Source organism: Anguilla rostrata, chromosome 6 (assembly GCF_018555375.3).
Source record: "Anguilla rostrata isolate EN2019 chromosome 6, ASM1855537v3, whole genome shotgun sequence".
Lineage (NCBI taxonomy): Eukaryota > Metazoa > Chordata > Actinopteri > Anguilliformes > Anguillidae > Anguilla > Anguilla rostrata.
The window spans coordinates 18964326-18976702 of record NC_057938.1 but is presented as its reverse complement, the minus strand read 5'-3'; the positions used below and the strand labels follow the sequence as shown (position 1 = coordinate 18976702).

Below are 12377 nucleotides of genomic sequence, written 5' to 3'. Positions count from 1 at the left end.
CACTTGCCTTTTGCCCTCTAGTGGTGAAACATGAGAGAGGCAGTACTTGGGAGACGGATGTTCAATCACTTCTTTCATACCCCAAGCAAGACTGTCATTTACAACCAAGAAAGCCAGTTCAGAGCATTATATTTTTACACATTTTTTAAACATTTCCACCTCAGTTTGGACTTGCTCTTTCAAACTCAAATAACTGCTTTGTGGCAAATGTATATGCCATTTAAATGCCATTGCAACTGAAGCATGCACCAACCTCTGCAATGGCAGAGGTTGGTGCACTGTCATTGATTAATTCTTTGTTTATTTACCGGTTAACTTGTTGACACTTGGCAATTTTACAATTTAGTCATTTTACAGATGCATTTAGCTAAAGAGAATTACAAAAGTATATGTCACACTGTAAGAAAACAATACAAGAGCTACAAAAAGTTAGTTATAATTATATTAGTACCACCATCAAGGTGCTTGCCTCAAGACTGACAAGTTAGTTCAAATATGCAGCGCAGTCCGTAAGTATTGGGACAGTGACACATCTTTTGTTGTTTTACTCTGTGCTCCAGCACATTGGATTACCAATTAAATTTGGTTGCAATTTGAAAAGGTGAGATTTTAGACATTTGCGGGAAACAGCCGGTGAATCTGCCTTCCTGCCTTCCTAATTGGGGAAGGTCGTTTACCATGAATAGATGAGGGCAGAGAAGACCAGCCAGGGGGCCATGAGGAGCGAATGCAGGAGACTGAAGGGATGGAACAGCCAGCTGGCAAGGGGATGCTGAGCGGAAAGGCCTGGTTGGGGTGTATGCTGTAATCATTGTCTGAAGATCGGAAGGGGCAGTACCATTTGCAACTCGGCATGCCAGTGTGAGAGATTTGAATTGAATGCAGCGGGCAGCCACCGGAATCCGGCAAAGGGTGTTAACAAGTGGCGTGGAATGTGTGAACTAAGGCTGGTTGAAGACCAGTAGGGCAGCAGCATTCTGGACCAGTTGCCATGGCCTGATTGCACAGACCAGAAAGCCAGCCAGCAAGACAGCGCTACCTTGCCTGCCTTTAAAAGGATCTAAGGCAGCACTTTCCTGAACCAATTTCATGAATTAAGCCCACCCGGTTCCTGAAAAGAAGCCATTTACACCCAGACTCACAATCATGGCCAGGTAATGGCAAAACAGAGGTTTGAACCTGTAACTTCTATGGTGAGTTTCTATACTGCCTGGACTACTAAAGAGCCCCTGTTATACTTTTACTTGAAATGGACCCCTTAGAATGTATAGCTACTACTGGTCTGATTGCAACTTTGACTGTGAAAAGACACAGCACATCAATAGATTAGACGAAAGTTTTAAAAAATAGTGTTTGTTTTTTTTTTTTTTTTTTTTTCAAAAATTATAAATATATCTGGCAGACTGAGGAAAGTTGGTACTACAATTACAGGTGCTCTTGGAAACAGTCTGCTTCTACCACCCCCTCCATCCCCACCCCCCACCTCATATTTAGATGGCACATTTTTATGCTGGCTGAACAGCCTTTGAGAGTACATCAGCAATGAATATAACACGTTATGCTATGACTAGGGCAACCAATTTGCCTCTAACATGTCACCCATAGGGATCTAAAATTGTTATCCCCAGACGATCCCTGCAGGCTCTAAAATGGCAGTCAAGTCACTATTCAATGTCTAATTGTGACATTTATAAAAATGTAGCTGAATATGGGGAGAGTGAAAGGAAGAAACTTGGAAATGTTTTACATCAAATGAATACTATGCATAAAGAATATCTTTCAGTGATTTATTTTACACAATTTTCAATTTAACCATAAATCAAAGAAAAAACAATTTTAAAAAAACAAAACAAATGACTTAAAGTTATTTGTATAGGAATACGGCACTACAATTTTTTAATGCAAAAAGAAACGAGACCCAGTAACCACAGAAACAGTAAAAAAAATAAGTTTTATGATGTGGGTTAGTGTGTAGATGGTGATTAGGAGATGTGGAGGCTCCTTTTATTTTACTACCATTTATTGCCCAGAGCACTGATAAGGGAAGGAGTGGCATTGTTGGCCAGAAAGGAGTCTGTTGCAGGCACTGATCTCAAATTTGCAGCATATTTGTTGCCCATTTTTTAACAAATTGTGGATCTTTTCTTTGTATTCTGTGGGATCCGGCGCCCATACCACTGGGTGCAGGAGGGAAAGGCTCTTTAATCTGAACGCATTCATAATTTGTATAATGGTTCCAGACTAGCAAAGGTGGCAACATGCTCTAATGTTTTAGAAATGTTGTAGACGCTCACTAATATGGGAATGTTGTTGCCACTCTTGTTCGTACTCCTATGGATGCACTTGTGTCCTCTGCTGTTGTATTAGGAATGAGATGCACAATACTCACATGTTGACATGGTGTCAAGCTTTCAAATCACTTTTGTTTTGAAGCACTGCTCCGAGGCTTCACATCACGTGATCACAGAAACACAGTGACACCTGTCATTTTGGGTGGTGTCTCAAAGCGATACCTGCTCAACCAATGCCTGTTGATGTGTCAGCTATGACAGATTTGGGATCAGAGGTTCTTTCACTCACATATAAACTGGGTACATTCAGGTGTACATGGAAAAACACAGGGTACTTCTGTATTTGTGCAAAACCTCTGGTACCAGATTAGCTCATTCCTTCCCCACCCAGAAACTTCCAGAATGTATAAAAATGGATGTTAGCTATGTTTACCCTTCTGGACAAAAGATCCAAGGTTTGTGGGTTTGACAATGCCAGCCATATAGGCAGAAAAGATTTTAACAGCAGAGGGTGTCTCACTGAGCCACTGCACCACTGAGCCACTGCACCACAGGCTGTCATCTCAGAACTCAAGGTAGGTGTAAATGACTATTTGCTGACTGAATACTTTTAGTTTTGTTTCCTGCTAAATTATATGTGTATTATGGAGAAAATAAAAATGTTTAATGACAAAATGTAGCGATATCTGTAGATTACCCAGCAGTTAAAGCCACAATATCTTCAGCCACAAAAGACTGAGTCAGTGATGTACAGAGGGTAAAGTGCTACAGCTGATGCCACAGTTAAAGTGAACAGGTACCTAAGTGATGTGTGCCTTCCGAGGACAGAAGATTCCCTCCTGTACTGGGAGCAGCAAACTACTGTTTATTCCCCTTTATACAGATTGGCAAAAAAATACTTATCACTGCCAGCTACATTGGTGCCTTGTGTGAGAATATTTTCTAAGGCTGGTAAGGTTATCAGCAGAAGGAGAAGCCGACAAATACCCAGCCTAACCTGGAAAAAAAAAAAAAAAAAACTTTAATAAAACGATTTAATACGTTGCGTGTTGTGTATTTTATTTTTCTGTTATAATGGACACGAGCAAGCCTCCAATACATACTCACCCACAAACAAAATGAATAAAATCCCATCCCAAACACAATTCCCTCTTTAGTAATGAAGTACAAAAACAGAAAGTCATCACATTTGTGCTTATGAAACAGCACATTTTCATTTCTCTTTAATAATAATTATCATCTCATCATCATTGTGATAATATGTCTAATTTGAACAACACATTTTATGAATACACTCATTTGGAGGCGGCTTTGAGAATATATGTAAATATCATTAATATTTAAAAAAATTGTGGGGTCAAGAGGTAGTGTTTTACTCATTTCAATTCATCGCCAATTTGAAAAGTAATGGCAGGTATATTTATTGATGTGGAGATGAGATTGACGTCACGAGAGAGTTGTGTCAAATGCTTCATGACACCAACACTTCAACCAGCCCAATCACATTAATTGTGTCAATGCTTCTGAAAGCTTTGCTCTGCTCATGGCGACATTGTATTCACTTTGGATTGGAGCGTTTGCCAAATTAATTGCAATGTAAACATTATTAAGTTGAAAATGTGTTATACAATACACAATATAGTAATATATAACACATAGGAAAGCAAATGCAACTTAATTTATCCCACTTTGCTAGTTCTTGGCTCAAGTCCCATGTGTATTGCATTTTTTCCAAAGATTTCTATGGCTTCTGTACAAACTATCTGGAGCCAAAATGGTTGCCCTTTGTCCAAAGAGGTGCCTATATATAATTCATAATTGTGTGATTAATTTATTTTAACAGTTCATTCAAACACAAATTATGACTGCATAAATTCGTTGGAAAACGTTAGGAACAAACATGCTATTTATTTTCCAACTGGCAAAAAGGCACACCACCCAAAACCTTGTCGTAGGACCTCTACTAACCCTCAAACATGTCTGCCCTCGGAAGCAGGGAAGCCGGTGTAGGTAAGGCACCTTTTATTCAACGCATGCATGATTTACATTCCTTACACTGCTAGACATTGTACCAGATTTGTTCGTGTATGTAAACCTTAAAAGAGAAACATACATAACGAAGGTCTATTTCAAAATGGGTGAAAATCGAGGTATTTTCAATTTCACTTTCTTAAGCTTGCTCGCTAGCATTTAGCGGTAACATTAGATAGCTTTGGAAGGGTTCTCGCATTGGCAGTGTTACTGACTAGCTGCGAACTGATAGTTGTAATGCTGTTATGACGGTAGCTGCCTGTATTGCTGGGCTTACTTTCTAGCTTCCTACTTTCATTTCTGTGGCTAGTGCAAACAGCTATCATAAGCCAAGGGGGAGTAGAGTCATTGGTAGCTATAGCGTTAGTTAGCTATAGCTTGAAAGCTGGAGCTAACCATATTTCTAATGAATGGTTAACTCATTGCTCGTTCCAGTAGAAACTGTGGTAAGTTACTCAGTTAGCAAGCCGACACATGACATGGCTCCTAGTTTTCTTGCTATTGCACATTTTCAGTTTGCTTGTCAAGTTAACAGGTCCTAAATTGATTGGCTAGTTTGCTCATTCACGGAAGTAATGTTGCAATCCAGGATGTACTGTTTTGGTGTGTGCTCATTGGATGAGACCTCTATCACAGAGCCACGCTGAAAGACCTAATTGGTTAGGATTCACGCCATATTTTTTTAATTTTTTATAGTTGAGGTCCGAGCAGGTGCAAACTTAGCAACGGCCTTAGTGAAGAACGTATCTGAAACACTGAGCATTTTTGTCACTTAATGTTTATTCTAGGTTCTGTTTCACAATCAAACATTTCATGAAAAATCTAATTATATTCATCACAATGATGGAAAAATGAAATATGTGACACTACCACTGTACCTTCTGCCATTACTGTCACCTTTTCTGCATCTTGTAATCATCATCATCATCATGTATGACGTTTATTGTGAGAAAAACACTAATGATAACTCTCTAACCTGTGGCATAGGTACTGGTCGTAGGATGAGCATTGCTGTTGTGCTGCTGGCAGGGTTCTTAGTAGCCACTGTGAGTGGCGATTCCAAAGCTGTGACGACAAGCCTTACAACAAAATGGACGTCCACCCCTCTGCTTCTGGAAGCCAGGTATACTTGGCTGGGTAACAAGAGACCCGCAAACGCATCACTTTGAGTTCCAGCAGTCATTGTGTATCAAAAATATGTGGGCGCAAAAGTGTTTTTTATTATGCGGCTCCAATGTGCATTTGTCCTGTACAGCTGTACAAGATAGCAAAATAAAGTTGTAAATAGAATGGTGTGAGCTTTCAGATGCCGCAGCAAGCCAGATGATAAATGGCATTGCTGCGACATGGTGACAGGTATAATAATGCTTGCAGGTAATCTCCTTTGCCCTTGTCTTACAGTGAATTCTTGGCTGAGGAGAGTCAGGAGAAGTTCTGGGATTTTGTAGAGCTCAATCAGGACATTGAAATTGACCATACTGGTAAAGGCGTTTTTTCCTCTTTGGGTTATGTGCTTTGCAGCCTTATAATAGATGATAACATGTACAGGGAGGAATATAAGGACCACTGCTATTAAAGCACTGCAGCTCACCATCAGATTCAATTGGCAACATAAGACAAAGCTGTTCTGTAACATTCCTCTCTCTTGGCAGGTTTAATGTGAGCTCTTGTCAGTTCTCCTTTGTCATCTAAATTAAGATCAGCATTAGACACCCTCATTCAGACTGTCCGTATTGTTCTCTATTCTTTAAAAAAAATGTGCATGTAAAACAAGGGATGTGATTGTGTTCAATGCATCTATAGGCTCACTGTCTAAAACGGGACCAGGGTCTGCAGGTTTTTGTTGTTACTCAGAACTTAATTAAAATTAACTTAATTTTTGGTCTGCATCAGTGGCTGATTTCATTGTCAAAACAACCGCCATATTGGAATTGGGGCTAGGGAACGCTAGTTAACTCCTTGACGTCTCCCCACCTGCAGATACTGATCTGTCCTACTACCATCTGATCCTGAAGAGAGCCGGCCAGCTTCTCAGCCCAATCCAGCTCAGCCTGCTGAAGTTCTCCCTGTCCTTGAGGTCCTACTCGGCCACAGTACACTCCTTCCAGCAGGTCAGATCCGTGCAGCCTCCCAGTCTGTCGGCTAACACAGGGATGGGAATACAACTCTGAGTACACAGCAGTTTGAGCCATTCCAGATATCATTAGAAGCAGGGCTATGTACTGAACAGAACCCACCAGCAGGGGACCTCCTCTTCAGAATGCCCTGGGCTATCTAGTAGAACCTGGAAAGCCTGAAAGTGTCATGCAGTGGGAGTGCCCTTTCTATCCCTGTAATAAACACAGTGTGCATTGTACATTATATGGAATTTTTGATGAATATTTTGCATCAGTTTATTAATTATTGAATCTTTTTTGTTGTTTTTAAAGACGTTTAGCCAATAAAGTGAGAGGGTAGTAATAGCCAGCTGATAAAACTTTCATTTAAGCTCAAGTTCTACTGGAAGCTCCTGTAGAGGTTATTTTGCTTTAAGTTGTCGCTTGGGATTCAAACCCCCAACCTCAGGTTTAGGTCCTATCTCCATTCGCACATCCACTCTCCGGTGCTGCGGGCGTGGCCTGCGAGCGTATTGAAATGGGCGCTCTGCACACCCTCTTACAGATCGCGTCCAATGAGCCCCCGCCCTCTGGGTGCCCGGCCTTCTTCAGTGTCCACGGCGAAAAGTCCTGCGACCCAGAGAGCTTGAAAGCCTTGCTGGAGAATGCCTCTGACAGGTACATTTAAACCCTCATTTAACTCTGTAGATCAGCGGCAACCAACCCTGTGCCTGGAGATCAACCGTCCGGCGGATTTTCATTTGAGCCCTAATTTGGCACACCTGATTCTGCTCATTAGCAGCACAGTGAGATCTCTAGCTGTTGAATGATGTGTGTTTTGTTAACGTTAGAGTGAAAGAGTACAGCATCTGCGAGAACGGGATTGGTTATCGTTGGTTTAGATCAATGGTGGCTGGGGTCTAAAACGATTGCTGACTATAATATGCGAATAAAAGCTGGCAGCATGTGGTTCCCCAGGAGCAGGGTCAGCCATTACCGCTCTGAATATATATTTTCTTAGCTAATTCATTTTCTTAGCAGACTACATTATTTAGTCGTAATGAATTTTCTTCCTTTGTTTAATCCCTTATTGTTGCTTCAGGGTTTTGTCTTCGAGCTGCTAATTATATTTCTTTATTTTATTACTGGCAGATATGCATGTCCCCTTTTTTAAAAGCATTGAAGTTTGTAAATGTGCTTTGTGGTATATAACATTGTTGTTGTTATTATTATTATTATTATTATTATTATTATTATTATTATTGCAGACACCACAATGTCATCTCACCTTCTCTGTCCTCAGGCCCAAGCCACACCTCTTCAAGGGGGACCACAGATTTCCCTCCTCCAACCTGGATGCCCCGATCGTCATCCTTTATGGCGAAGTGGGCAGCGGGGAGTTCGCCAAATTCCACCAGCTGATGCTGTCCAAGGCCAACAACGGAGAGATCACATATGTCCTGCGCCACTTCGTAGCGGTGAGCATCTGCTTTCCCTCCAGAGTCCATGTCCTGCTCAAAGAGGACTCTGTTGCACTGTGTGTAATGATAATAGATGGATTGTTTGCATAGCACCTCAGGTGGTGATAGGTGGTCAGCTTTCCTGATTCACTCTGAAGCTCTTTGCAGTTAGAGTGGCGCTCTAGAAAAATGCAGTCTTGTCGTTAAATGTTTTATGTACGTGGTTCCCACTTGGTAAATCGGACGCTTTTGTCTCTATCAGAATCCCAGCAGAAGCAAAGTGTTCCTCTCAGGGTATGGTGTTGAGCTGGCTATTAAAAACCAGGAGTACAAAGCTAAGGATGACACTCAAGTTCAAGGTAAATTCTGTTATTAGTACTCCTGCTCACTCACTCAAAACAGTGTAACTGTAATCTATAATTTGCGTCAGTGACCTATAATGTCAGCCATATCGGATTTTCTGCCAATTATAATTATTTGATAAAGACCAAACATTCTTTCTTCTCCTTCATATCAGTATGACTGATATTACTGTAATTTGATATGTAGGATATCTGGACCAGGTTCTAAAAACCGACATACAAAAATTTGTCTCAAACAACATGGCTACCATCAGCCAATGAACTTGCAGTAGGCACAGTTCTTCAAAAATGCTTATGCAATATTGAAAATTCACATAAGGTCACTATGTTATTATTATTTTGCAGAATGTATATGTGTGCCATGTTGGGTCATTGCTATCTTTATTTGGCCGATAAGCCAAACAAAATACAGCATTGTTTAAAATGCTGGCTACCACTTTGACCTATGATGATGAACTTTGACATGTATTTCCAACTTAGTTAATAGAACTAGAGGCTATAAGATGAAAATTTTCATACCGTCAATACATTTTTATAGTCAAAATATATAGAATGCACAGAAATGACAGCTAACGTCAACACAATGACCATGGCATTGATCTGTCCCTTTGGTCCTGTATTGGCTGGATGTTTATTGATGGCTTAATTGCGGCCGTGAGTGCTTGAACCCCGTAATTGCTACTTGCAGATATATTTTTAAAGCTTTCAGCATGTTTTTTAATCATTCAGGCGCTGATGTGAACGCTACAATGATTGGAGAGAACGACCCGGTGGATGAGGTCCAGGGATTTCTCTTCGGCAAACTCAAGTGAGCATCGACTGTGTTCCGCTCCCCGTGTGACCAGGCAGTTCCAGGGCTCGCTCAGTTAATTTGACGTCTATTTTCAGCCAGGAAATATCATCCTTTTATATCCTCTCTTCATTGTCTTTTTTGTGAATAACATAATTAGGGGAAGTTATGAACCAATTCGCTAAATTACACTATAATCATTTCTGTAATCATGATTTTCACAGTTCCTCAGAAATGTTAGAGTCCCTGTGCCCACAGGCTGTCCCTTTCTCACATATCCTTTCATTTCGACTTCACTCGCTGGCTTTTTCTTTCCTTCTCTCTGTCATTCTTTCCTCTTTCTGCCTCACTATCAATTACCTATCTCCTTTTCTCGCGCTATTATCTTAATCTCTCTTGCTTATGTATCTCATTACGCTCTTTCTCCCCTCCCCCGCTCTCCAGAACCCTGTACCCGGAGTTGAAGGAGCAGCTGAAGGAGCTACGCAAGCACCTTGTGGAAAGCACCAATGAAATGGCCCCGCTCAAGGTGTGGCAGATGCAAGGTGGGTTGGCCGGCCTCTTCGACGATGGTAGCAGTTCGGTACGGTACGACGTCTAGTGTCATACGACGCCATAATTTTATCCTACATATTGTATCATTGGCTCAGCGTGTTCCACACTAGGCAGGCGAACTAGAAGCATTAAAAGTTTTCATACTGCCGCCCTTGCTCTTCACCATCTTGTCCACGCTTTTTTTGTTGTTGTTGCTGATACCTGCCATTTGTACAGACCTCTTCCTGTCTCTGTGACCTCATCCCTGGGTTATGGCCACAGGAAAACACTTGGGCTCGTGCTGCTGCTGCAGCATAGGACTCCATTTTGGCTCTTTGTGCATTTTTGTCCTGCACTTTCACAACACTTGCTGCGTCTCGAAGACTCCTCTGCTGTGGGAAGTGAGAAGACGGGGACTTGGCGCTGCCGCTCTGTTATTAATTATCCTTGCCGCTGTTTGCCGAGCTTAGCAGGCGCCTCAGTGAGCACAACGTTTACGCCGCGCAGTCGAGGCTATTTCTGTGGCGTGTACGAGACGGGCGTTGATGAGCTTTCCTCATTTTCGCCTGCAGCGATGCTGTAATGTGTGCCTTTGCGACCGCGTGACTCAATTTCGCTGTGATTCTGTCACACGGTAGCCTACAAGCTGTCACTATCGCACGTCCTGGTCGTGTCGTTCTACAGAAGTTTCTGAAGTTCCCGTAGGTATACGTTCACATCAAAGTGTAGCAAGCTGTTAGCTTTTTCTTCATTAGCACGCTACGTAACGTCATCCAGCTTTTAGCCAAAGTTAAAGTCATACGTCGTCTGACTGTATACAGTACATCTAGATTATGCGTTTGAGCTACTTCCATCCCATCATTAGCTCTTTTTGAGTTTTTGACATCTGTTTAATATGATTACAGGAAACATCATATTTGAATGCTATTAGCATGTTAAAGTAATGGATATTCGTTGGCTGTGCATACAAGAGAAGACATTGCTGTTTCTGGAAAAGTGAATATTGCAATTTTGCGTGTTTCATGTGTTGAAAGCAGCTTGTGACACTGTGACCGTCTCTGAGTTTATCTCAGTGTCACTGTGACCGTCTCTGTGAGTTTGTCTCAGTGTCACTGTGACCGTCTCTGTGAGTTTGTCTCAGTGTCACTGAGACCATCTCTGTGAGTTTGTCTCGGTGACACTGACCGTCGCTGTGAGTTTGTCTCAGTGTCACTGTGACCGTCTCTGTGAGTTTGTCTCGGTGACACTGACCGTCGCTGTGAGTTTGTCTCAGTGTCACTGTGACCGTCTCTGTGAGTTTGTCTCGGTGACACTGACCGTCGCTGTGAGTTTGTCTCGGTGACACTGTGACCATTTCGGAGTTGGTCTCGGTGACACTGTGACCGTCTCTGTGAGTTTGTCTCAGTGTCGCTGAGACCGTCTCTGTGAGTTTGTCTCAGTGAGTTTGTCTCAGTGTCACTGAGACCATCTCTGTGAGTTTGTCTCGGTGACACTGTGACCGTCTCTGAGTTTGTCTCAGTGTCACTGTGACCGTCTCTGTGAGTTTATTTCAGTGTCACTGTGACCGTCTCTGAGTTGTCCGTGACACTGTGACGTCTTGAGTTTTCTCAGTGTCACTGTGACCATCTCTGTGAGTTTGTCTCGGTGACACTGTGACCGTCTCTGAGTTTGTCTCAGTGTCACTGTGACCGTCTCTGTGAGTTTATTTCAGTGTCACTGTGACCGTCTCTGTGAGTTTGTCTCGGTGACACTGTGACCGTCTCTGAGTTTGTCTCAGTGTCACTGTGACCGTCTCTGAGTTTGTCTCAGTGTCACTGTGACCATCTCTGTGAGTTTGTCTCAGTGTCACTGTGACCGTCTCTGAGTTTGTCTCAGTGTCACTGTGACCGTCTCTGAGTTTGTCTCAGTGACACTGTGACCGTCTCTGTGAGTTTGTCTCAGTGTCACTGTGACCGTCTCTGTGGGCGTGTCCGTGATATTATGACTCCTCCCCCTAGACCTGAGCTACCAGACGGCTGCGCGCATCCTGGCCGCCCCCTCGGTGGACGCCCTCACGGTCATGAGGGACCTGAGTCAGAACTTCCCCACCAAGGCCAGGTACTGCCCAACCCACCCCCACCCCTGCCACCACACCATTTCCTAATGACATCGTACTGACAACATACGTGTACCACAACTTCAGCAGAAGAAAGGAGCAAAAACAAGCTGAAAAACAATATTAAAACTGTTGAACGTCTTATGTCGTGACCTAGTGGCTTGAAGACGAATATAATTGCAAGACACTGAAAGAAAAGGTGATGGAGGAGTAGGGGCGTGCGGGAGTTGGGGAGTGGGGTAAAAGTGTCTTTAATTAGGGGCGTGTGAAAAATGGTCTGTCAGAAGCCTCAAGGATGGTTCAGAGCTTCAGTCCATCCTGGCAAAAAGAACTGTCTCACATTGTGAGCACTTTTGGAATCTTAAAGGAAAATGAGGCTCTTTTTTAAAAAATACATTAAAAAAGTGCACAGTGCATGTAAAAAAATAACTAACATTACATTGTCATACTAAATTAAAGTTGCTTGCGTGACTCTTCAACGGGTCACTGCTGTAGTATTAAGAAGGTTGGTTTGATAAATGACAGCGCTGTGTAATGAATATTGTAAATATGAAACAGGAAATTGGTTTCTGTTGTATGCATGTGTCTGCACTATTTTTGGCTTGTGTAATCATAGACTATACATTTTCATGTGCACCTGCATGGACTAGTAGTGTGCATTTGAGGGAGGCAGTTGGTAAAAAAAATACTCTGTTAGGAAAAAAGCCAGCAGTGCACT

At 42.3% G+C, this 12377-nt stretch overlaps 1 protein-coding gene across 4 annotated transcripts in view; it reads left to right on the top strand.

Moving 5' to 3' along the window:
• Positions 1-4211: 4211 nt before the first annotated feature.
• Positions 4212-12377, top strand: part of uggt1 (UDP-glucose glycoprotein glucosyltransferase 1) — a 36508-nt gene continuing 28342 nt past the window's right edge. For 2 of the 4 annotated variants that reach the window (XM_064338853.1, XM_064338851.1), the window contains exons 1-10: positions 4212-4301; positions 5310-5445; positions 5724-5803; positions 6303-6433; positions 6984-7096; positions 7722-7896; positions 8141-8237; positions 8970-9048; positions 9475-9575; positions 11562-11661. In XM_064338853.1, the coding sequence (XP_064194923.1) occupies positions 4268-4301; positions 5310-5445; positions 5724-5803; positions 6303-6433; positions 6984-7096; positions 7722-7896; positions 8141-8237; positions 8970-9048; positions 9475-9575; positions 11562-11661 (1046 nt within the window). In that variant the 5' untranslated portion in view covers positions 4212-4267. Of the gene's footprint in view, positions 4302-4410; positions 4442-5309; positions 5446-5723; positions 5804-6302; positions 6434-6983; positions 7097-7721; positions 7897-8140; positions 8238-8969; positions 9049-9474; positions 9576-11561; positions 11662-12377 lie in introns of those variants that run through there. The other 2 variants (XM_064338854.1, XM_064338852.1) reach the window with 2 other exon arrangements.